This window comes from Anabrus simplex, chromosome 5 (assembly GCF_040414725.1).
Source record: "Anabrus simplex isolate iqAnaSimp1 chromosome 5, ASM4041472v1, whole genome shotgun sequence".
Taxonomy (NCBI): domain Eukaryota; kingdom Metazoa; phylum Arthropoda; class Insecta; order Orthoptera; family Tettigoniidae; genus Anabrus; species Anabrus simplex.
Genome location: NC_090269.1, coordinates 379,281,945 through 379,309,813, shown reverse-complemented (window position 1 = coordinate 379,309,813; position 27,869 = coordinate 379,281,945). Strand labels below are relative to the sequence as shown.

General features: G+C 39.3%; 1 protein-coding gene across 1 annotated transcript in view; it reads right to left on the bottom strand.

Moving 5' to 3' along the window:
• The window catches only part of LOC136874151 (cyclin-dependent kinases regulatory subunit), a 42,499-nt gene extending 26,467 nt beyond the window's left edge, over window positions 1-16,032 (bottom strand). Inside the window, exons 1-2 of the mRNA XM_067147718.2 lie at window positions 15,625-16,032; window positions 15,289-15,416 (exon numbers count right to left, since the gene is read on the bottom strand). Of these exons, the coding sequence (XP_067003819.1) occupies window positions 15,289-15,416; window positions 15,625-15,683 (187 nt within the window). The 5' untranslated portion in view covers window positions 15,684-16,032. The remainder of the gene's footprint in view (window positions 1-15,288; window positions 15,417-15,624) is intronic.
• Between the last annotated feature and the right edge of the window lie 11,837 nt (window positions 16,033-27,869).

Sequence of the window (27,869 nt, the reverse complement as noted above, 5' to 3'; positions counted from 1 at the left end):
ACCGGCTATCAATTAAGTAACACCTGGTTGCCAGCCATTAAGAATTTACGTAGGTAGTTCCCTTTCCGGTTCCTTCACTATTGTTATTTCGTCTCTGTGTTTTCCAAATTTGTACGTTCCTCGTCGCCAGATGTTTCATTCCAGGCTTGTATCTATGTCATACACCTGCCAATGTCATGTGTTACACAAACACGTTATGTGAACCGCTTAGACTGATTGTGACGGTTCGGCCAGCTTCCGCTTCGAACACTAGCGTTGCCACGTCCTGGGGGCCACCTGGTGGCGATTGAACGTACCATTTTCTACTTCTATTATAACGTCCCAAATTTAAAGGGTCATTGTTTAAGAAGCCTTTCTCGTGGACAGTCTATATTTCTTCTGAGGAGACAGGGCACAGTTCCCTGCGAAACGTTAAGAATTTCACCTTATTTTCTTGACACGGCATAAGCCCAAAAGCCTATAGAGCCTCATGTCATTAAGAATCTTTTCCCTTTGACTGTTTTTCAAGCATCCTAACTTGCGATCAACAGTGGCCTTTTTTTTTTGGGTAAAACTATTTCCATCTTATTTAAGGTGTGTGTGTTTGAAACAAACTCCATTCTAGGGGAGTCAGCTGTTGTGGTGCCTGGAAGTGAGCCCTATACAGTTTTTCATTCAACATGGCTTTATTTCAATACAAAAACCTAATTTTGTTCCTTAACCAGAATTGGTTAATGCTGTTTTGGGTTGCTTTGTGTTGCTCAGAAGGCAATTTTTTTCTTTGGGAGGACTTTAGAAAATTTGGGATGAGGTTGTGGGTCCTTCACTCTTCCAAGAAACCTATGTCCTTATTCATTTTGGCAATTTTGATCTTAAGATTCAGGGAAGTATTAGGAATATGCATAGTTGCTGTTGTTTCATTTATTTATCAAGAAACTTTAAGATCCCTTTGCCCTGGGATAATTTTCTAAGTGGTATTATAGGCATAACACATCTTTCACATCAAGAGACGTCAAATAGTGACAATGAAGAAAAAACAAAGATTCTTTAGATATTGAAAACTTTCATCTTGTCAAGGGCAAGCTGTTTTTAATATGAGTGCTTAATTGTGTTTTACTTATGTAACCTGTGTTCTTGTGCATATTTTAATGGTAAATCAAGATTATGGCTGGAGATGTTTTCTATGAAAAACAAAACATGTACCAACTAATTTTAAAATCAATTCATGTTATTTTAATCTAAGAAAAATTGTAAAATTTTAAAGTGGTGGAAAGGTGATTCTCAAATTTACAAGTTGGAATTTGCTATATAATCAACATTCTTACATTACTGTTGTAATGTGATATTTCTTCCGTTATCCAATTCTTCTTAGTTGATTCAGTTCTAATTTCCAGAGTTGAATTTTGTGCAAATGTGATTGTGCTCCTTTCAGCTGTTGCCAAAGATCTTCAATTTCATTTTACAATTTGGATGTTTCCGAACTCTCACCCATGCTATTGGCTTGCACATGCTAAGGCCATTGTTAAGAATATTTGTTACTTTTATACATTTCTCTGGTATCTCAGTGCAGTTTAATTTATTTTCCTTTTTGTTGTCTTGAGAATTTTCTTCTATTTGAAGAATACTTGTGCTGTTAATTGACCTAATAGATCTAATTCTATGTCCACCCCTGGGTAGGTTTTCATCCCTACAAGCTATTTCTGTATTTCTTATCTACTAGGACATAGTCTATATGAATTCTGACAATATGGTTTGGATCATCTTGAAGTGACTTCCACGTATATAGTCTTCTAGGAGGTAACAAACCAAGTATTAAAGACAAACATGTTCTCCTCTTGGCAAAATTCTGCAAGTAAGTCTCCTCTGCAACCACCCAGTCTAATGATGATGCAAAATAAAATGTAACCACCCAGTTCAATGATGATGAAAAATAAAATGTAAGTTATAAACCCACTAAATATGAATCCTAAACTTGCACAATATTAAAAAGTTTATTTATTTCTACATACCACAATCTACTTTTGCAGTTTTCAGAGATGCCTAGATGCCAGAATTTTGTCCCACAGGAGTTCTTTAACGTGCTAGTAAATCTACAGACACGAGGCTGATGTATTTAAGCACCTTTAAATACTACTGGACTGAATTCAGCCAAGATCGAAACTATCAAATTGGGCTCAGAAGGCCAGTACTCTACTATCTAAGCTACTCAGCCCGATTTAAAAAGAGAGAAACAATAAAATATGACTATAATTAAGAAAATGACAAAACTACACCCCACAATAGTTCTCACATATAACCACTATCAAAAACTGTAGTATCCAAATTCTTTCTGCAGAATGACGCGCTCATTCTTCAGCTGGCCTGTCAACAAACGAACGACTTTACACGAATGATGGCAAACATGGCTTCACGTGATCCATACTTATGCACAAAATAAGTAGCCTATTAATTAGAAAAGGTGACCACAGCCAAAAAACATGAGAGAGCTGAATTTTCTTAAAAACAGAGTTACCAATGAAATACATATGACATTTCTTGTAGGAAATTCAATTTCTAGGCCATACGGTGCACTTCAATTTTCCTGGTGTAAAAATGGGAAACCATGGAAAACCATTTTCAGGGCTGCCGACAGTGGGGCTCGAACTCACTATCTCCCGTTTGCAAGCTCACAGCTGCGCGACTCTAACCGCACAGCCAACTCGCCCGGTCAAAACCAATTGGCCCTTGAACAAGACTCATAAGAAGCTAAGGAGAGAGTCTCCTACATACCTTAAGCTAATCTCCTTGATAGATGTCAACCATCTGTCAAAAGTACACTTAAGTGTCCGCAGCAACAAATTTATTCACAAGATAACCACTAGGTATAAATATATATATACAGTGACATTAATAAACGTATAAAAGCTTAAGGAAACAATACCGTAAATATTCTAACAATATAGTTTAGTAATACTGTAACAATCATTATTAATCATTAATTAACCAAGCAAATAGTAATGTATTTTAAATCTTCACTGAAAAAGCGATCACTGTACAGTCATTAATGTCCTAAGGGTTCAATTCCATACATTTTGCTATCACTTTAGTCAGGTTCATGTTTACTGTCATTGCTGCTGACATCATTAGTTATTAAGATAGATTATATTCTCTCTTATACTAGTCCCTCGCATTCATAGTACTCATTTTTATTTTTACCACACTGTCCAAATGCTAATCCAGTCACTTTCCACTAGTTCTGAAAATCTCTATTCGCTAAAGCATTTAACATAATTTTAAAGGTGACATTATTACCACCAACTCACTGTTTTACATTAGACCAGATGAGTTCTATGGGATTTAGATTTGCATGGTATGGAGGTAGTCTCTATACCGTATGTCCACTGGCAGCCATTATTTCATCAATTACGTATATTTTGTGTTGTGGCTTATGATATTTTAAACTCCTAGCTAGTTTTTCATAGTATCCTTATTAGAATTTGATATTGGGGCCTTGCCTTTCTGCATACTGTGGTATGAGCCATTGTTAATAACAAGCACTAAATTGGTTTCCAAATTAGGGATCAATCTGTCTTGTGACCAATTAATATAATATTCACTGTTCATATCCTTCCGATAGTCTACACGTTTCTTGTGGGACTCGTAAATAAATAGTGCAATGAGAACAAAACCTCTCCTACCACCAGCATGCAGAATAATCAGTCATTCTCCTCTCGAGACAGTGGGGTGTAAAATGCTCAAGCTCCTGAAGCGATATCATCAGTCCAGGCTTTAGGCGTAGAATGGCTACTATGTATACTCCCCGCCATGTAAGCTTATACACTAAGGGTACAACCGTACTCTTTCTCCCCTGTTAATACAGAAGGTAGTGATTTATAGTTACTTTCTAACTGTTGGGTTTGATTCAGTGTCGCTGACCACAGAGTTTAGGGACCCTACCTGCCAATACGATGTCTTACTCTTAATCCTCCAGGCTGGCACTATGAGTAATGATTTTGTCCACGACTTGTGAGATTAAACGGTACTGCACTGTCCTATTATGAAAATCACTAGTGTTACATTTGCGGGTATCAGTAAAGCATATTTTCTTTTTCTGCAGGGTTGTAAATCTGTTTAGCTAATACAGTAAGTAGAATTGTAGCATGTTCGAATAATGCATTTTTAATAATGTAGATGTTAAATGACAAACACAGCATTTTATTAATACAATGTTATATCCAATTCGTATGTATAGAATTCAATTAGAATGTATGAGAAGCAAGAAAAATCTGCAAGAACTCCTCCAAAAACGAAAGCAACGTTACCTCCTGTATAAAGATTAATTCCGTTAAGATGCCGTGACACGGCATAAGCCCAAGGGCCTGTACAGTATCATGTCTATAAGTACGGGCTGTGAAAGCATCAATGGCAACATTAACCTTGTCTTGCCACGACTTTTGTACAGTTTGCAGGCTTAGCCTTTGTGTATTCTTATTGACTTACGGCGTATGTACATGTAATATATTTGCTTGCGTGTATTATTACAGCATGATTTCACTTCAGTCTGACAAGTAACAGCAAATTTCAAGAAGGGAGCTTAAATTATTTACAAGCATGAGTTGTGAAAAGGGGTGTGGACAATGTTTCATATTCTTGCCTCCTCTCAGTTTCTGTATTAAGAGGAAAAAGAATAATGGTGTTGCATGCCGCGAGGGAGTGGAGGGTGGATCTGAACTGCTTATTTCTGGTCATGAAGAACATTAGCAAAAGCAGACCTTAGTGATGAAATGAATGCCTATATATTTAAAAATCCATAGCTGAAAGAAAAATCTTTCAAAATACAAGAAATGAATAGTAATTCTTGATAACACGAGCGCTATCACTCCAGATTAGAAATCCGAATTAAACCAAGAATGAAGATAATCAACTTCATGACTGAACGTAACACAGGTAGTGAACCAAACCCCAGTGAAGTCAGTCATGCTAACGACGACCATCAAAGATATGAACTTACAAAAGGAATTTGTGTTAGATGTCATCACAAAATCATTAGGAGACAGTGTTGAGGATGCCCCCTCATCACTATATTTTTTATACTAGTGACCTGGTCTGGGAGCATCTCAAAACTGAAGTTAGGAAACATAACCCCAACTACGCCAGTTAAACTCCAGGGTTTGCAAGATTATCTGTGAATGTGTTATGTGTAAATACAAGACAATAAAAATCCTACTACAATCAATACTAAATATCATTTCAGGACTTTATTTTCGTATTATTATTATTATACCAGTACTATTGTCATTATCATAGTCTGGATATGTAGCTCAGATTTTTAGGGTTTTCGAGTGCAGTACACTTACTATTGTTGCGGCCACCAAATTAGGCGGATGAGGAAAACTGCGCTGTCGTCAGATATGGGAACAGCGAAGCGACAGATGGTCGAGAGTCGCTTACCTCCCGGCACGGATTGGCACCGCTGATCGTGCAGTGATGTCAAACTGAAGCCCATCCGCTCCAGGCCACCTTACCCGAGTCATTACCTGTCATGCAGCTGTTGATCTCGCACTGTAAGTGCAGTTAAAGATGGATAGTGAATGTGAATTGATTTGGGCTGAAGTCAAGAGAGAAGTGGCAGAGAGGAACAAGACATTCAAAATAAAGGACGTAGAAAAACTCACGCCAGAAGCCATAGACCGTGTGTCTGCTGCAGACTGGGAAAAGTGCTTCAATCGCGCAGAAAATCTTCAAACAGACGATTGGGCCAGGGAAATAGTAAGGGACGAAAGAATGGAGCCATTCATCATCAGCATAAAAGACGACTTGACAGATAGTGAGATGAGTGATGACAGTGACTAAGAAATCTTAAGACTGCCTTGAAGCTAGAAACAGATTCTTACTTCATTGTAAATTAATGTAAACGTATTCTTTAAAGTAGTTCTTTTTCTGTATTACTCAGTACAATATACAGTATTCAAATATTTAAAGTTATAATGTAATAAAACTGATACAGATTAATATGTAATCCGAAAGTATTTACGACGTCCTGCAGCCTATGCAGGCGCGCGTGCCCCAAACTACTTCAGCTAGCGTCATTTACATGATCGCTTTCCGGGCCATTTTCCAGGAAAATTATAAGATGACTCAGAAATATGTTTCAGATAAAAATATAAGTCAGGCAATTTTTTTCATTTTTCCCGCAGACAAAATTTTATTGGCTGCAGAAATAAAAAATTGGCTGCTTACTGAAATTTTCAATACATGATCCTACGGATTTAAATTTGCTCGGCCGAGATTTTATTTTTAACAATTATTTAAAGTGGTTTATATGGAAAATAGTTATACCACTGAAATCAGCAGTCTTTTCTGAAGCTTGTAGTATAATTTGTTTTGAAACATTGTATGAAGTAACATCAGGAGCTTGAGAGAGAATAACTTGCCTCGCGCTCCGAAATGATGTGTTCAGTTAGACATTTCTTCGGCAGTTGCTACATATCCTTGGCAACAGTGTAATTTCTCTGACCCGCCTAATTTGGTGGCCGTGACAATAGGCATGTCCACCCTAAATAAATTTTGCAGGTCTGAATCTCTAAAAATCACGGAGGAATATGAGGAACGTTGATCCTATAACTATTTTATCTTATTGTTATCATTTATTATTTTAGCACCGTCATGGTGTTATTCCAACTGTCTTTCAACATACAGTGCTCGGTGGAGAGTTTACAAAACTGATCTCCAACTGGGAAAGTCCAGGACACTCTGCGGACAAGGAATGTAAAAACACAGCCGCCCAGCTAGACCTCAAAAGTGTACTGGCCTTTACTGGGGAAACTGCAAGAACCATACGGTTCCTTGTTCACGCACTGGTGAAATTTGGCAAGCTATCGCCGACTGTGATAAAACAGGCATGTGGACCTTTCACCTGATTGTGGGAAAAATGACGCATGCCTGGTTATTGTGCAGCAAACACTGGGCTGGAATACGCTTTGTATTGAGGCTCATTTTCAGAGAGAGGTTTGTGTGTGTGTGTGTGTGGAGGATGCATATTTTGCATCAGGTAAATTTTTCAACTACTGTATTAGGACAGGGAGTGCACATGCTCATACATCAAGAATAATGAAGTGATTGATAAATCTGAAACGTTCGTAGGAAATGAAATAATGCTTATTAATGTAGCTGTACTAATTCACAAATTGTATAAACATATATTTGTAGCTACTCATTGACTATATATGTGTGGGGTGGAACAAAGACCGATTAACATTGAAGAACACAACCTTTCGATAATCTTTTACCAATGGTGGAAAATAACACCAGGCAAACACCAAAGGATACGGTTACAGTAATGCGGATATCAAAATAAAGGCAGAAATATATAACATTAAACAGAGTGATGGTGGGAATGATTATTTCCTTAATTTCTCATTGAGCTAGAAAACAGACTTAATTATGAATATCTTGATCAATCATTTACTTGGGTTAGGGAACCTCCATTATTGATACACTGAGGTTAGTTCCATTTCTACAAGTTTCAACTTGACAGTTAACTGGAAGTCAGACATTGGTGCAAAATTGTTACGAGTACAAACAGCTGATTCACAATTTACAACACGAACGGAAATGTATATACTTGAATATAAGTCCAGAATCAATTATTCTTTATAACAACGTGCACAACTCACATAAGATTAATAATAACATATTTAGGATAAGGCTATACGATAAAAATAGATAAGGCTCGAACAGATAAAACGCGACAAAATGAAATTAAATTTCTGTTCACAATCTACAGGGTCTTTTGTATGGCTTGCTCCGTGTGTCAGGGAAACATGCACGGAAGGTGATAGCCGGGTGACTCATTTGCCAAGAGATATATTGCTCTGAGTGGTGCTGCGGAGACAGCTAAAAAAAGACCCTGTAGAAGAGCTCACACTGTCAATCGTTTCAATTTCTCCTAAGGAACCAAAAAACCTACAAAGGGAATACACCACTCATTTCTGAGTCCTCTCGCTTGACCGTAATGAGGTAACGTCTTCAACATAATCATCTGATACTTCCCCTCTTCAAAGTTTCACTTACCTCGGATTGTATCTCACAACCTTGCTCCAGTCTTCCACACTTACACAAACTGCAGTTTCCCAAAGAATTCTTTCAACTTCCGAAACTGTGAAGAGTCCACTGTTCGAACTACACAATCCTTAAACTGGGCTCAAATCAATTCTATAGCGTTAAAATGGCAATGGTATGTATGGTGAAAGGCAAACAGCTTTATGTCCATGCCTCCTGGCTATTTCATCCACCATGTAAACTGGGTACTATGGCTCGTTTTGTTTTACAAGATGCACGAGATCCCCCCTTGCTCATGCCACTGCAAACCGAAATATTGTGCTCCTTCAATCACTCAATCAACTCATTATTTTTAGCCGCCATTGTTGGTGCTTTGTCAAGAATGACTGAGTGAACTGACAAAGACCGCAAAAAGAACTGAGCACAATCAAATACTTTAAAATTACTTGGCACAATACAACAAACAGCTGATAACACATGGTTTCAGTAAACAGATCGACAACACTGGTAACCGGAACTAGAGTAACACACTCTATTGGAGCAATTGGCTATGATTGGCTGTATATTCATTCACTTAGCCTACGCCAAAAGGCAGCACTCAAATCTCAAATGTCAAATCGAAAATCATAAGTGAACTATAGTTTGTTGATGGTCATGTCTCGTGATTTCAATATGTAACTATTGAAGTTGGCAGCAGTAATGAGTCATTAAAAAAAAAAAAAGTATAATTTTACCTTCTGCAGCCCACAGTTTATGACATTATAAGGAAGCGAAAACAATGCAAATTTTACTTGGAATTCCTTTCAGAGGAGAGATGTGTTCATTGCAATGTCTAGGAACCCACCATCCCACCCTGAGAAGCATATTTACATTTATAAACTAATGAATAGCAGCTCCCGCCATCAGCCATGGCTAAAGTAGCTACTTGCATTCTCATTGGTCAACGTGAACAGAATGTGACGTCATTGCCATCAATGCTGATAAATGCACTGCGTTACCAACCCCGGCTGAATAAAAGCACAAACAAGAAACACCATGTAAAGGAAACAATATGAAATACATAACAGCAGTAATTTAATTTAATACTTACGTTAATGTAGAGGACCAAGGGTCTTATCCACGTTCTATGCTAACCGTCCGCACGGCAAGAACCAGTCTATACCAATTGTGTTTTCACACTAAACTACAGGCCTAGGACCGTTTCGCGGCTTCTAATCATCCAGACCAATGGTCTTGTCCAGATCCTATCTTAACTGTCCACACGGCAAGAACCAATCCAGACCAATGGTCTTGCCCAGATCCTATCCTAACCGTCCACACGGCAAGAACCAATCCAGACCAATGGTCTTGTCCAGGTCCTATCCTAACCGTCCGCACCAATCGTATTTAATTCCTAAATATAGAGGTTGGCAGCACCAGCGCCGCTTGACAACATCCTTCCCGAGCGTGTAAACAAATGACAGTCGTTTCATGCGCAGCTGAATGTAGCGAGTAGTGGGCTGCGGAAGGTAAAATTATAATTTACAAAAAAAAAAAAGACAATAGGTAGAGGTGCGCGGCTGTGAGCTTGCACCCAGGAGATCGTGGGTTCAAATCCCACTGTCAGCAGCCCTGAAGATGGTTTTCCGTGGTTTCCCATTTTCACACCAGGCTGTACCTAATTAAGGCCACGGCTGCTTCCTTCCAACTCCTAGGCCTTTCCTATCCCATCGTCGACATAAGACCTATTTGTGTCGGTGCGACGTAAAGCCCCTAGCAAAAAAAAAAAAAAAAGAGGCAATAGAGGGGTGACATTTGCTTTTTAGTGCATAGCCTTACATGTCTAGTACTGTATACAGGTTTCATCTTCATACATGATGGGATGGCCTCCTTCCTTGTACTTCTTTATGAATGCAAGATGCTTGCGTCTTATGTCATGTTTCTCGATTAAAACCCTTTTATTATTTCTAGTCTTCTTGCACTTGACACCTATCTCTTTTACAATACTTCTCAAACTGGTGCAACCTCCCAAAAAACCAATATTTTCGAAGACAGACCGTAATTTAGATATCGACTGAATTGTTTTCTGATGAACGTAAAATTCACGGAATGCGCATCGAATAACACGTACCAAAATCATCAATGCCTGTTCCCACTTCTTCCCTCTCCATATTTTTCCTTGCATACCAAACGAACTTCCTCCAATCTCAAACCATCTCTGTTATACTGAAATTCTCTTGACCACTGTCGACACTTTTGTTGCATCTGCTACTCTTTGTCGTATTTTCAATTACTCTCTTCTACACTGTTCTTCCATTTTACCCTTTTTTTTTTTTTTTTACTTTTACTTTTACAACTGGCTTTACGTCGCACCGACACATATAGGACTTATGGCGACGATGGGATAGGAAAGGGCTAGGAGTGGTAAAGAACCGGCCCTGGCCTTAAGGTACAACCCCAGCATTTGCCTGGTGTGAAAATGGGAAACCAAGGAAAACCATCTTCAGGGTTCCTGACAGCGGGGTTCGAACCCACTATTTGCCGGAAGTCCGCTCACAGCTGCGCCCCCCAAACCGCACGACCAACTGGCCCGGTCGTCTTACTCTTCTCCATTTCTTTCTTCATTAAACTATAAACATTTAGAACAATCTGTCATGTTGGTTCTCTTCTTGTTGTAAACCTAATTTACAGGAGGCATAACTCACTTGGCGCAGGAACGTTAGGTCTCTGCACTGACAGTGAATCAATTTGCTGTAAGCTACTGACCATACTTCCCATTCAAGTATAAGCAGAAGCAGCCCCTGCTTTTCCATCCCAATTCTGCATTCGATTAGGATATTAGCAGTCAACCAACAAGATATAGGTCCACCAGCAAGCTTTACCTTCTTTTTCAAGTGCCAAATTGATTTGAGGCTGTAACAACAAAAATTATGATGTGAATTACGGGCCAATGACAGACAGTACAGAGTCCCCAGTATGTGGGGGCTCACTCCCTTTGATAGGCTTTTTGCTACAACCATGACGTGGCCAATAGTTTTTTTTGTCACTAGCTGGGGCCTGCACAAGAAAAATACACTCACAGCCTCCACAAACAGTTGGAAGCATGTAAAGACAATCCTAATGGCACTCTCGTAAACTAACAAAGGAGCATCACCCTGTTCTGGACCTCAATCTTTCCTCTCTGGTGTCCATCCCCCAAGCACAGTTGTAGGACAGTACCCACTAGAATAATGAAGAAAACAAAATGAGCAAATTTCATTATAATTTTACCTTCTGCAGCCCAGTACTCACTACATTCAGCTGCGCGCGGAACGACTCGTTTGTTTACATGCTCGGGAAGGATGTTTTCAAGCGGCGCACAGTGCTGCCAACCTCTGTACTTAGGAACTAATAAGCGAGTGGTGCTTCCATAGCTGGTGGTGGCGATTGTTACATTGGTCTGGACTGGTTCTTGAAGTGCAGACGTTAGGATAGGATCTGAATTGGTTCTTGCCGTGCGGATGGTTAGGATAGGATCTGGACAAGACCACTGGTCTGGACAGGTAGAAGCCGCGAAGCGGCCCTAGGCCTCTAGTTTAGTGTGGAAACACGATTGGTCTGGACTGGTTCTTGCCATGAGGAGAGTTAGGATAGGACCTGGGCACGACCGCTGGTCTAGACTGGTTCTTGCCGTGTGGACAGTTAGGATAGGATCTGGACAAGATCATTGGTTTGGACTGGTTAGGAGGGGAAGTCCCAAGGTATTCTGTAGGGAGATAGCAGCACATTCTATGTTTGAAAATCACTGCCTGATGTTGGAAAATGGCTGACTGCGGTGGATGTGTAATTAATATAAGAGGTTTTGTACGCGATTATGAGGCGAAGGTGAATGATTTAGTGCAGTTGTACGTAAGTCACGGCTTACTTTCTAATCACCGAGTGTGTGAAAAGCGTGGTCGTGAAGTTAAATCGACTGTGAGTGTGAATGGCACTCGTATAATATTTTCGTGTCGTCGTCGATTGGAAGGAGGTGTGGGGTGTGGATGGTTTGTGAGTGCATGGAAAAACACTTTCTTCGAAAGGTCTAATTTGAAGCTCTTCGAAATGGGATATTTCATCGTCCTGTGGTACATTTAACAAACTGCTGGGTCCTATTGTGAAGCTCGAGTTTGGTTTTTCTGGCAAAACAACAGCAGATTGGTCCAGCTTCTGTCAAGAGGTGTGTGTAGAATGGGTGGTTGCTAATTAAAAAAAAGGTGGGCCCAGTATTACTGTTGAAATTGACAAGAGTAAGTTTGGTAAAAGGCAGTATAATAGGGGGAAGCCTGTAGTCGGACAGTGGTGTTTTGGAGGCATGGAGGGGGAGAACCATAAAAACTCTTTTGTTGTACCTGTGGAGAGAAGGGACAAAGTGACTTTGCTCAAAGTCATGAAGGACTGGATACTGCCTGGAAGCATCGTAATATCCAATTGCTGAAAGGCGTATGATTGCTTGGAGCATGAGGGATTTGTGCATCTCCGTATCAATCATTATGTTGAGTTTGTGGACACCGTAAAGAGTCGTCACGTCCATAGCGGGAACAGGAGGGCGATGCCGAACAATCGCCCTGTCATGCATACGCAGAATATCGAAAATCGGTGGAGTAATTTTAAGCACGGCAGCTATTCTATTCCAGGGTTTGGCAGGCGGAAACAGCAATACCTGGGATGTCTTGCCGAATCCCTGTTCAAGAGCACTTTCCCCCTAGAACAGAGAGTGCACAAATTCCACAAAGCTGCTGCAGCCCTGTATCCGCCTCTACATTAAGGTATTAAATTAAATTACTGCTGTTGTGTATTTCATAGTGTTTTTTGTTTGTTTTTATTCTGCCGGGGTTGGTAACACAATGTATTTATCAGCATCGATGGCAATGACGTCACATTCTGTTCAAGCTGACCAACGAGAATGCAAGTAGCTACTTTAGCCATGGCCGATGGCAGGTGGCAGGTGCTGCTCTTCATCAGGTTATAAAAGTAAATGTACTTCTAGGGGCAGGATTCCTAGACATCGCAATGAACACATCTCTCCTCTAAAAGGAATTTCAAGTAAGACTTGCATTATTTTCGCTTACTTATAATGTTATAAACTCCGGGCTGTAGAAGGTAAAATTATACCTACCAGGTACATCCCAACTGCTGTACACAAACTGTGAACTACTGGTGGAACCACAACAGAAAATGGCCAAGAACACAACAGATTATAATGGAAATGAGATTAAAATATCACCTGAGAGTGACAGTAAATATAATTTAACACTTTGGCTGCCAGAGCAGTACATTGTACCGCTGAGTGAGTGTCTCATGAGGACACGGCGATACAATGTACCGCTGACAGGTGTTATATGAATTTCTCTGCCGGGCCGGTGGACCGCTGAGCTGTTGAATTCCCTATGCTAGCGTACCACTATGGCCTCGGAAAAATCCTGGCGTGCTTGGTTTCCAAAATATAGTCTTTATTTTTTATTAATCCAACCTCCTTTGGTAGAAATTCTGTACGGGTTACATGACTTTTATAGCATGATAAGGGTGTAATATGTTGGAAATCTTAAGTGGAATACCTTGTAGAGGAGAGACGTGTTCACTGCGACAGTTAAGAACCCACCTACCGCCCCCCCCCCCCCCCCCGAAGTAATTTTGCTTTTATAACCTAAACTTATGACACACCATAGTCCATCTCCTAACTACGTTCCAGCATTTCGATTGGGTGAGACACAATGGGATATGACGTCACTCGTAGCAATGAAGTAAATTAATTCAGTTACCAACCCGCGCACAAGAAATACACAACTGCCCAGACCAATGGAGGTGACACGCGAGATACTAGAGGCCTAGGGCTGCTTATGCCCCCAGACCCCCTTAGCTTGATCCAGACCAATGGTCTAACCAATCCAGACCAATGGCTTTGTCACTGACCAATGGTCTAACCAATCCAGACCAATGGTTTGGTCACGCGGGATACTAGAGGCCTCAGGCGGAGTTTTATTAGCAATATGCGAGTATTTGTCCAATCAGTTTAGCCACGCGGTTAGGTGTACCGAGTTAGCTAACTCGTTAAGCTCAAGATTTTGAAGATTGTGAATTTGAATCCTACTGTCGGGAAACCTGATTATGGTTTCTGTGATTTCCCATTTTCACCCCAAGCTTATGCTTACCTAATCAATAGGGCACACTGATTCCTTCCAAATTGTTGCACCCATACCTGAGCTGATTTCTACGCTTATCATAGTAAACATAGCGTAAACATGAGCGAATTTGCATTTTCTAAATTGACAACATAGCAACATTTTACATTACCACTGAGCATTTGGCAAAGAGTAAATAAATATATTTCAAATTTAATTTGGTGAAGAGTTTTTTGTGTTGCAAAACGTATAGATAAGTTTGACATAGACACTACTTGCAAGAATTCTCCTACTGAAGGGCTAGCGTCATTGTCTTCCGAGTGTAAGAAGAAAACCATTCCATTTTTATAATTAATATATATAACCTCTCCATTCACTGGTAAAATAGCTTGGAAATATCTCGCAAGTTTTTCAAACACACCGTACTGTAAAATAATGAGTGCCTTGCGATTGTAGACCTAAGCGCTAGTAAACAAATCGTGGCACGCTCTGTTATCTACAATGTGTACTATCAAGCAATGCAAGCTACTACTACCGCTAGACTGTACTGCTCTGGCCGTCTAGGCAAAACCATGCAGCAAACTTTTCTGTGGGGCCACGGCAGTACCTCGGGGTGCAGGGAATTTTTATTGTATTTCGTACGTACTTTGAACACTTAAGTGAAATATCACTTCGAATTTTGCTTTACTCCTTATTTACTACATGCATAGAAGAAAAAATGCTTTGACCACCGGGACATTTCTTGCTACGTGACCAGGCAGTCAACGTGTTAAGGCTAATAATACTGACATTGTAATCATATATCAAAATCTATTTTTCTTCCCAGTAATAATTATGCTTACATGAATAACCGTTACCTGGCAGTTGCAAACAAAACTAATACCTAACTAAAGAAACTTGTTTATCGCCTAACAACTCTAATACCAAAACAGATGTCTGGAATGCAACACTTATCTACTAAATAACTACTGATAAGTACTTACATTTTCCTAATGCACAACAGATTACATAAATCGATTTGCCTTATAAACATTTTACCACCAGATCATACAATAAAGCTATACAATGATATCAAAACCAGCAAAATTTTTAAAAAAAAAAACACATTAAGTAAAACAAGAGATGTGCTATATTATTTTCTCATTCTCACCTGGCTTGTGTGTCATGTAATGTATCCATCCTCGGCTCTGCTGAACACCAATTAATCGCCACTCATCTTCAGACATGAGATGGGTCTTCGGTACAAGCTTTGCCAACTCTTTCGGCAATACCACATGCCTATAAAATGACAATAAAAAAAAGGAACTGAGCTCAATATCAGTCTACAGAGATTATGCAAGGCTATAAATTATTTAATTGCTAAAATTAATTCCATGGTTGCACATATATGTACTAGGGATGTTAGCGATCAACAATACATTGCGAAAATGAGACTTCAATTAAACTACACACGATGATTTCATGAAACTTCGCAACTGTCACTCACCTGTATTCATATTTATCGTCGTAGTATTTTTCAGAATAATATATGTTTTTGTGAGACATTACGGTATTCGCTCGGGTTTACTCTAAAACTAAATAACACGCTATTCCGCACTTTTACCACAATGCTGAGCAATGTCGCAAAATATGACGAATTACATAGAAATCAACCGCCTGCTTTCAATTCAAAGCGAAGGAACAAATCGGCTCACTACCAACAAAACAGAACTAAAAGTGAGTCAATGTGTCCACTCAAAGAACAGCGACAAGCAAAATTAATCCTCGATTTCGGCATCGTATACATGTACATAATGCATAAATAACGTAAATAAATACCGATTAAAACATTCTATGATCGAATGATACAAACTGTTTCAAGATAATGAAGAAAATAAATCCCGGGTAACGTTGGCAGCCTAGAGAAGGTTCCTACATTTTAGCCGTTTTCCATTACCAATCTTGAATAGCACGACCAGAGAGGAAGAAAGTTTCTTGTGCTGCCACCTACCAACGCCGGCTTATTTCAATGTTGTCTCTTCTTGATGTGCTTCGCATGATAGCTGTTTACTCAGTCACTAACCCTATACAGAACATCAAAGTATGGAGGAGACGAAAACGCAAGAGATAAAGTGAAAAAGGGAGGTTATGAATTCTACGACTAATCTACAACACACAGGAGTAGCACAAGGACAAAAGATACAAAGCTTCACGCCAGAGCGACCAATCAATCAAACACGACTGTTCTGCATTTAGGGCAGGCGCCCAGGTGGCAGATTCCCTATCTTTAATTTTCCTAGCCTTTTCTTAAATGATCGCAAAGAAATTGGAAAATTATTGAACATTTCCCTTGGTAAGTTATTCCAATCGCCTTCCTATAAATGAATACTTGCACCAATTAGTCCTCTTGACTTACAAATTTAACTTTATATTGTGATCTTTCCTACTTTTAAAGACACCACTCAGATTTATTCGTATACTGATGTCCTCCCACGCGATCTCTCCTCTGACAGCTCGGAACATACCACTCAATCGAGCAGCTCGTCTCCGTTCTCCCAAGTCTTCCCAGCCCAAATTTTGCAACATTTTTGTAACGCTACTCCTTTGTCGGAAATCACCCAGAACAAATCGAGCTGCTTTTCTTTGGATTTTGTTCCAGTTCTTGAATCAAGTAATCCTGCTGAGGGTCCCATACACTGCAACCATACTCTAGCTGGGGTCTTAGCAGAGGTTTATATGCCCTCTTCTTTACATCCTTACTACAGCCCCTAAATACCCTCATAACCATGTTCAGAGATCTGTACCCTTTATTAACAATCATATTTATGTGATTACACCAATGAAGGTCTTTTCTTATATTAACACCTAGGTACTTACAATGATCTCCAAAAGGACTTTTCAACCCATCAACGCAGTAATTAAAACTGAGAGGACTTTTCCTATTTGTGAAACTCACAACCTGACTTTTAACCCCGTTTATCATCATACGATTGCCCACCGTTCATCTCACAACACTATCGAGGTCACCCTCCAGCCGCTCACAATCTTGTAACTTATTTATTACTCTGTAAAAATAACATCATTTGCAAACAGCCTTATCTCTGTTTCCACTTCTTTACACATATCATTGATATGTATAAGAAAACATACAGGCCCAATAATACTGCCTTGAAGAATTCTCCTCTTAAGTATTACAGGGTCATTTAAAGCTTCGCCTACTATAATTCTCTGAGTTCTATTTTCTAGAAACATAGCCACCCATTCAGTCACTCTTTTTTCTAGTCCAATAGCACTCATTTTTGCCAGTAGTCTCCCATGATCTACCCTATGAAATATCTTAGATAGGTCAATCGCAATACAGTCCATTGGCCTCCTGAATCCAGGATATCTGCTATACCTTGCTGAAATCCTACAAGCTGAGCTTCAGTGGAATAACCATTCCTAAATCCAAACTGCCTTCTGCCAAACCAGTTATTAATTTCGCAAACATATCTAATATAATCAGAAAGAATGCTTTCCCAAAGCTTACATACAATGCATGTCAGACTGACTGGCCTGTAACTTTCAGCTTCAAGTTTATCACCCTTTCCTTTATACACAGGGGCTACTATCGCAACTCTCCATTCATTTGGTATAGCTCCTTCAACCAAACAATAATCAAATAAGTATTTCAGATATGGTACTATATCCCAACCCATTGTCTTTAGTATATCCCCATAAATCTTATCAATTCCAGCTGCTTTTCTAGTTTTCAACTTTTGTATCTTACTGTAAATGTCATTGTTATCATAATACTTTTTTAGTATTACTCACCTCCCCCTATCTGGCCATTCTCCGTGTAACCAACAATCCTTACATACTGCTGACTGAATACTTCTGCTTTTTGAAGATCCTCGCATACACACTCCCCTTGTTCATTAATGATTCCTGGAATGTCCTTCTTTGAACCATTTTCTGCCTTAAAGTACCTAAAAATTCCCTTCCATTTTTCACTAAAATTTGTATGACCACCAATTATGCTTGCCATCATGTTATCCTTAGCTGACTTCTTTGCTAGATTCAATTTCCTAGTAAGTTCCTTCAATTTCTCCTTACTTCCATTACCATTTCTAACTCTATTTCGTTCCAACCTGCACCTCCTTGTTAGTCTCTTTACTTCTCTGTTATACTATAGTGGATTTTTACCATTCGTTACCACCTTTAAAGGTGCAAACATGTTTTCACATTCCTCAGCAATTGCTTTAAACTCATCCAAGAGTCTGTTTACATTTTTATTTACCATTATCCAGCGATCATAGTTACTTTTTAAAAATCCCTCATGCCTGTTTTATCAGCTATATGGTACTGCCTAATAGTACTAATTTTAATACCTTCCTTTCTTTCACATTTATTTTTAACTACGACGAAAACAGCTTCGTGATCACTAATACCATCTATTACTTCGGTTTCTCTATAGAGCTCATCTAGTTTTATCAGCACCACAACCAAAACATTCTTCCGTCTAGGTGGTTCCATCATTTTCTGAATCAGGTGCTCTTCCCATTATAACTTATTTGCCGTTTGTTGTTCCTGCTTCCTGTCGTTCTCATTACCTTCCCAATTGACATTTGATAAATTGAGATCACCCGCTACAATCACGTTCCTTTCCTTATCGTTTCCCACATAGCTGATTATCTTATCAAATAATTCTGAATCAGTGTCAGCGCTACTCTTTCCCGGTCTGTATACTCCAAAGACATCAAGTTGCCTATTACCTTTAGAGGTGAGCCTTACACACAGAATTTCATGTTTTTCATCCTTAACTTTTTCGTAGCTTACAAATTATTCTTTCGCCAGAATGAATACTCCCCCTCCTACCATTCCTATCCTATCTCTACGATAAACACTCCAGTTCCGTGAGAATAATTGAGCATACATTATATCATTTCTCAGGCATGATTCAACTCCCAATAAAATGTCTGGTAAGTTTATATCTATTAAATTACTTAATTCGATTCCTTTGTTTACAATGCTTCTACAGTTGAGCACTAACCTTTTTTATGCCATCCCTACTTGATTTCTAGTTCCCTGTTCGCTTAACATCGCTCCCTAGACCACCACGTTTCCCTCAATGTGCCTGCCTATACAATTTCTAAACATGTTTCCTAACTTATATGTACCACTGCGGTTTAAGTGAAGGCCATCTGAGCGCAGATCCCTGTCTCCTACCCACCCATTAGGATCTGGAAATCTCAATCCCAGTTTCCCACATACCCACTCCATAGTCTCATTAAAATCCCCAATTACCTTCCAGTAAGTATCCCTCCTACACAGTATTCCACTGATAACAATCTCCGATTCCTTAAAATTCATCCGTGCTGCATTTACTAGATCCCACACATCCCCAACTATGTTGGTAGTTATACCTACTTGCCTTACGTTGTTAGTACCAACGTGAAACACTACCACCTTCTCCTTTCACTCTTCCTTCTCTTGTACTTTCCTAACATCTGAATCAATCTGATTCATGGATAACACTCTACCCTGGTTCCCTTTCCTCCACACACTTTCCCCACATGTCTAACGATGGAATCCCCCATGACCAGAGCCTCAATCCTACCCACCTCATTTGAACCTCTTCCCTCCTAGTCAGTCCTATCTTCTCTCACTGTTGCAGAAGCTACTTCCTCCTCCCTTTTCTCCCTCCCATGACCCTGTTCCACCTGTCTTTTTCTATCCACTACCCTACATTTCCCTTCCTCTTACATCCACACATCTCAGCAACAGTTCCCTGTTCCTCATCTTCCCTCGGTTGTTCTACCTGCAGTGACTCGTACCGAATTCTCACAGACACCTGTCCTGTATTCTGATCCTGAACAGAGCCCATAGCCTGCAATCTCCTTCCCCTTAAAAGCATTAGACCACCTGTCCTCTACAATTCCCTCATTTCCTTCCCATCCCTCCTTTACACCTTCTATATCCTGCACATTATTTGAGGGGGCCTACTTTCCTTCCTGTCCTCTGAGAGAATCCTAATTATCTACCTCGAACTCTACAACTCCTCCCTCATACTCCTTAATGTCCGGCCACACCCACATTTCCTACACTGGCACTGCTTAGCCATTATTTACGGAATAACGGGGAGAAAATAAAAAATAAAATAACCTATTCTGTGCAAATTAAAATGAAAGGAAAGAAGTATTGTCTAGGATAGTACACAAAGATCACACAACAACAAGGTAATAAATATAAGCAACTACTACACTAAAATACTACTTAGTTGTACCAATTTTTTCTACAACACCCTAAGAGAATGAAAATTGCTGTTAATAACTGAAAATCGAAAGTAATGCACAAGAATTAGGTCTACACAATTCTAAACTGCAGTTGAGTCTACCATAATTACTGCAACAGAATTCTAGTAAGAGAACTAATACGGATACAACAGATACTATAGATACTACAGATACTATAATACACAAATATTTCACAGTAATAGAATAAACACACTAATTTATAATAAGATACCTACTATAATACACTACAATGATTTTAAGCTATGTTCATACTGTGCCATTTCACAGTTCTATATATGGATCATACGGAACAAAAATGGAGTTCAAGTTGACAAAACGTCGATGTTAAAACGTCAAGCGTTAATACGAGCTGAAATAGTAATCTTTTCATCAAGCGCTCACCGAAGGGACCGTACATAGAAGGCGGTGATAAGGAAAATGACGCATGGAGATTATTAAAAGCTATTATTAAAAAAGAATTTTTTTTCTGACATTCATTCTTTCAACTGGATTACAAGAAGAACGTTGAAATCGACTACGGGAAGAAGACATCATTTTATGTGGATTTAAGTCTTAAGATTGACAGGGACTTTTATTCACGGTAGTACGCTGTAACATTAGCGATATAAATTATTTCACTGCGCGAAATTAAATCGCCCGTGGAAAGAGAGATAGGGATTCCACAGCGATAAGTTGCGACATTCCTCAGACGACGGATTTGCCAATACTGTCTATTTAAAGCAGATGACTGCCCAGTCGACAAGAACACTGAGAATAAGAGAGATATAGAGAATTAATTTCTACATTTAAACGAGAATAGTTACTGCTACCTATCCTAAACTGTCAAAGGAAATATTTTTAAGATAAACTCTTCCAAGAACAATACTTAGATATTGCAGGCACACACTGAAAGAATATAATCATAAAATGACGACATTGAATGTAATTATGTGTTATTCTGTTCCAAATGCTCAAGCCACCACCATGATGCTTTAAGAAGGAAAAGGCGAACTACCCAGATGACAGCAGCGCGAGACGATGTTGGCAGCCCAGGATGACTAATGATCAGCTGAGATGGCCACATATGTTCCCAAATACCTAAGGGAGATCCATGATGTGATGTCCGCATGTCCATCAACCAAATGCAAGACGGTTGCAGGAGGCGCTAAGCAAAGTTAAGTCCACTTTAAGTCGTAAATGCAAGTAAGAATTTATTTATCTTTGGTTATGTGATATTTTAACTTGTGTCAGTATGGTCACGTGCGAAATTGTTTATCAAAGTGAGGTTACAGCACGTAGGTATTCTTCTATCTCAAACGTCAAACCCACATGTAGGTGTAGTCAACCAGTGATAATTGAATCGTTCGTAATGTTGTCAATACGAGGTGAGAGAAGGTTATTTCTATTTTTTGTGATTGTCAGGGAAGTGCACGATGGTGTGATAGAAGTTATGTGCAAATAAGTAGTAACGTTACCAGACTAATACGGAAAAGAGATCGTATATAGGTAGTGCTTACTGTATAGAAATACGAGAAAATATTTCTCAGAATTATGAAAGGTTTATGAACTATGACAGAAGGAATAATTTTATGATCCAAGGAGATCGTAATACGTACGTCGAGATTAATATGAGGTAATCGGTATATTGTGAAATGAAATGTTGGTTTACGTGAAGTATGAAATGATGGTTGATAAATATGAGTAACGAGGTAGGATTATGATAATTAGTAATGGTGATAGTTATTATTCTTCGAGAGTTTGGTCATAGTTGTGTTGTTCAAGGTGATATTAATTTTGAGTAATGCGTTCTGAGATAGTTAATGGAATTATGCTACTTTCAATTGATAATCTAATCCAAAGTAAGCTTAAGGTAGGTTAGAATACGATCTCAACACCATCCGCGTATTGATAAATTTATGAGGGATCATCAAGCGAGTCATGGTGATTGCAATGGTATTAAATTAGCCTTCACTTGAATATATCTATGATTATAGGAAACCTTCTCACATGATAAGCTAACGTCAGAATTTATTCAGGCACTTTGCCCTATCACTGGTAACTTAGTAGCACAAATGTGAATTATTAGTTGGAATTAGAGTCTTCTGGCAGGACAGACCATCTGTTTATGGTATATTTTTGATGGAGATATAGTAAAGTATGTACATTAATGCAACATTTAGTAAGAATACGCACTTGAACTAATTGATGATCATGAAGTAAGATAATAAATTATAGAATATACCAGATATGCTATTAGACCATGTTATTATATGGTAAATATTGACTTAAAGAGGAGTTAACTAAGCTTAAGCGAAAAAGGGACACCAAGAAACAAGAAACGTGAATTGGATCTATAAGTCTTTATCTACCAAAGGCTATAAGAGATATGAGAATGATTTTTCATGTTAATTAAGTTGTATATTTGGACACTAAGTATTAAGCTCAGTACAAGATAATATTTTTTCGTTGAACTAATGTGAATTGAATGACAGAGGACAGAACTTTTGAGTAACTTTTAGCAATTTTATACAGAAAGGAGTGATTCCAACTCTTAAAGGACTTTATTGTCAAATACCCAAAACTGCGTTCTACATTTTCTAAGAGGACCTCAACCTGAAATAATGTACATAATGATGTGATGTCATTTTTATTTGTCTTCTTTCGTATTAGATGCATCTAATATTTCAATCATTATCTAATATTTCAATCGTTAGGTATTTTTTCAATCGTCCAATATTTTAATTGTTTGTTATCATTATGACTTAAGACTTTATCACTTGATAACATTTTCTTGAATTTAGTTTTTCTTTGATTTCAATTGGACATTAATAGTCTATGGAATACAGAATTGAGGTCTGTCAAAGTCAGAATTATTTATTTTCGAGCAGGCTAACTAGATGGAAATGAACTACAAGAGTTGGATGAGACCCAACACTCATTACTAGTGATTTTAACGAGGAATTAGGAAAATATGTCACCACTATTTGAGTTTTTTAAATAAATGATGCATGGTGAAACCTTATACTTCTTTTAGTGTCTTTCTAGAATAGTCATTAGTTGTAAGTATTTGCATTTTTTTATTTCGTTGGCGATGGGTGGATTCTAGCTAGTAACGTGTAGGAGACCTAATACGACGTAAGTTAGAAATTACCACGGACAAATCAGCACGCTTTTCTCTATCGGAACTCATAACCCGTAAACTTCGTATAGCGATTATTATTCACAATTTGAGCTAGTCTGGATCTTGTGGGTCCTTACCTGGACGCGGGCACGGCACAATACGTATCCTAATTATAATACAACAGGTTATTACTAAGCACAAACTGAAATGGAAATTAAAGTTTGAAATTTGCAAGACTACTCAAAATAATAGAATAAGCACTCTAATTTCTAATAAGTCACTAAAATACACTACAACAGTTTAAAAACTATCTCGACGACTTGCTACCACACGAAAATGACCGAGTCAACATAAAAAGTAGAGACAAAGGGAAAGATTTTAAAAGAAAGTGTTGGTTTCAGAAAGGAAATTCGATAGAACTACCACCGTAGTGGGCGTGGGATTGATTATCCAACAAGACAATTGAGTGGGTAACGCGAATTGTTACGTAACGAGCGGCTGTAACCATTTTATACTACTAACTTCGAACAGCGAACATTGAAACAAGATATGGTTTATTGTACCAACCGAATTACGACATTTACAGAAGTAGTATAATAAGCGGGTTCGGCCGCCTCCTCCCGCGGGAAATTTGAATACTGGCGGGAAATTTGATTTCTGGCGGGAAATTTGAATTTTGGCGCGAGATTTGAATTTGTAAACAAAGCCACGTGCTTTTTGACAGCTGTCACCGACAACAACGCATCGCTAACCTCACTGCTGCCATCTTGACGGGCCTAAACCTCAGTGGTACTAACTTAACCTAACTAGCGCGAGATAAAAAAGCCACGTGTTTTTTGACAGCCACGTGCTTTTTGACAGACAACAACGCATCGCTAACCTCAGTACTGCCATCTTGATGGACCTAAACCTTAGTGGTACCAACTTAACCTAACTAGCGCGTGGTAAACAAAGCCACGTGCTTTTTTGACAGCTGTCATCCGCCATCTTTAAACTACAGAGCACTGTGCTGCCCTCTTTATCGTAGTAGATGTAAAATTCGTCACCTATGGGCAGTGCTGCCATCTTGGCGGGCCTAAACCTTAGTGCTACAAACTTAACCTCACTAGCGTGAGATAAACAAATCTACGTGCAGCTGTCATCCGCCATCTTTAATCCATAGAGCACCGTGCTGCCCTCTTTAGTTACTTACCTTTGAAATGTGGTACGTCACAGCTGTCATCCGCCATCTTGCATCGCAAACCCCAGTGCTGCACTCTTTAGTCTGAAATGTGGTGGCGGCAAATTCCACGTGCTCTTGTTTGGAAACAAAGCCACGTGCAGCTGTCATCCGCCATCTTTAATCCAGAGAGCACCGTGCTGCCCTCTTTAGCTACTTACCTTTGAAATGTGGTACGTCACAGCTGTCATCCGCCATCTTGCTTCGAAAACCTCATTGCTGCACTCTTTAGCTTGAAATGTAGTGGCGGCAAATTCCACGTGCTCTTGTTTGGAAACAAAGCCACGTGCAGCTGTCAACCACCATCTTTAATCCAGAGAGCACCGTGCTGCCCTCTTTAGCTACTTACCTTTGAAATGTGGTACGTCACAGCTGTCATCCGCCATCTTGCATCGCAAACCTCAGTGCTGCACTCTTTAGCTAGATACCTTTGAAATGTAGTGGCGGCAATTTGAAAAATTCTTTATGCTCCTGTTTGGAAACAAAGCCACGTGCAGCTATCATCCGCCATCTTTAATCTAGAGAGCACCGTGCTGCCCTCTATGTGGTGGTGGTAAATTCTACACGCTTTACAAACCCATGTGCTTTTCTGACAGCTGTCAACCGCCAGAGAGCACCGTGCTGCCCTCTTTGTGCCGGTGACAAATTCCACGTGCTTTTTGACAGCTGTCATCCGCCATCTTGCATCACAAACCTCAGTGCTGTACTCTTTAGCTAGATACCTTTGAAATGTGGTGGCGGCAAATTCCACGTGCTCTTGTTTAGTAAACAATGCCACGTGCTTTTTTGACAGCTGTCGTCCGCCTTCTTTAATCAATAGAGCACTGTGCTGCGGGTAATTTCGTCAGCTGTCATCCGCCATCTTTAATCCACAGAGCACCGTTTTGCTCTCTGTAGTAGCGGGTAATTTGAAAAGTTCTGTTAGCTGTCATCCGCCATCTTTAATCAAGAGAGCACCGTGTTGCCATCTTTAGCTAGATACCTTTGAACTGTGGTGGCGGCAAATTCCACGTGCTCTTGTTTAGTAAACAAACTCACGCGCTTTTTGTCAGCTGTCATCCGCCATCTTACATCGCAAACCTCAGTGCTACACTCTTTAGTTGAAAAATGGTGGCGGATAATTTAAAAAGAAAAATTCTACAGCAGCCATCTCTCGACGCTAATTGCACACGATGGTGGCTATACATGACTCCTTAAAGGTGCTTATGCGAGATGATCGCTATACATAGTTTCTTATGAGACTCCCTTGGGATGCTTGCGCAAGATGGCGGTTATACAAGGCTCCTTATGAGACACCCTAGGGATGCTTGCGCAAGATGGCGGTTGCTCTTATGAGGCGGCTTAAGGATCCTTGCACAAGATGGCTAGAGACGCCCCCCCACCCCCACCCCTAAGGATGCTTGCGCAAGATGGCGGACGCAAGATGGCGGTTATACATAGCTCCTTATGAGACAGCCAGTACTCGATACAACATGTGATCAGAACATTGATTGATGTGTTCAGAACACAAAATAAGTGATCAAGACTAGAATCGAACACTGTACTCGATGTCGTTAACTTCAACATGTGATTAAAAGATTGTTTGGTGTGTTCAGAACACTACATAAGTAGAATCGAACGCTGTACAACAAGTTAGGGGATACCTTTGTTCTAAGAAGATCAGATTGAAACATAACAAGACTAGAATTGAACACTGCACTCGATGTCATTAACATTAACATGTGAACAGAACATTGATTGATGTGTTCAGATCACTAAACAAGTAGAACCGAACACTGTACAACATGTTAGGGGATACCGTTGTTCTAAGAAAATTAGATTGAAACATAACAAGACTAGAATCGAACACTGCACTCGATGTCGTTAACCTTAACATGTGATCAGAACATTGATTGATGTGTTCAGATCACTAAACAAGTAGAACCGAACACTGTACAACATGTTAGGGGATACCTTTGTTCTAAGAAGATCAGATTGAAACATAACAAGACTAGAATTGAACATTGCACTCGATGCAACATGTGATCAGAACATTGATTGATGTGTTCAGATCACTAAACAAGTAGAACCGAACACTGTACAACATGTGATGGAACCAACCAGAGGGAAAAATATCCTGGATGTGGTGCTGATAAAACCAGATGAGCTCTATAGGAAAACTGAAGTAATAGATGGTATTAGTGATCGTGAAGCTGTTTTTGTGGTAGTTAAAAATAAATGTGATAGAAAGGAAGGTCTTAAAAGTAGGACTGTTAGGCAGTACCATATGGCTGATAAAGCAGGCATGAGGCAGTTTCTAAAACGTAGCTATGATCGGTGGAAAACGGTAAATAAAAATGTAAACAGACTCTGGGATGGGTTTAAAGAAATTGTTGAGGAATGCGAAAACAGGTTTGTACCATTAAGGGTGGTAAGGAATGGTAAAGACCCACCTTATTATAATAGAGAAATAAAGAGACTAAGAAGCAGGTGCAGACTGGAAAGAAATAGAGTTAGAAATGGCTGTGGAAGTAAGGAGAAATTGAAGGAACTTACTAGAAAATTGAATCTAGCAAAGAAGGCAGCTAAGGATAACATGATGGCAAGCATAATTTTGCAGTCATACGAATTTTAGTGAAAAATGGAAGGGTATGTATAGGTATCTTAAGGCAGAAACAGGTTCCAAGAAGGACATTCCAGGAATAATTAATGAACAAGGGGAGTGTGTATGTGAGGATCTTCAAAAGGCAGAAGTATTCAGTCAGCAGTATGTAAAGATTGTTGGTTACAAGGATGATGTCGAGATAGAGGAGGAGACTAAGGCCAAAGAAGTAATAAAATTTACGTATGATAACAATGACATTTACAATAAGATACAAAAGTTGTAAACTAGAAAAGCGGCTGGAATTGATCAGATTTCTGGGGATATACTAAAGACAATGGGTTGGGATATAGTACCATATCTGAAGTACTTATTTGATTATTGTTTGGTCGGAGGAGCTATACCAGATGAATGGAGAGTTGCTAATGTAGCCCCGGTGTATAAAGGAAAGGGTGATAGACATAAAGCTGAAAATTACAGGCCAGTAAGTTTGACATGTATTGTATGTAAGCTTTGGGAAGGCATTCTTTCTGATTATATTAGACATGTTTGTGAA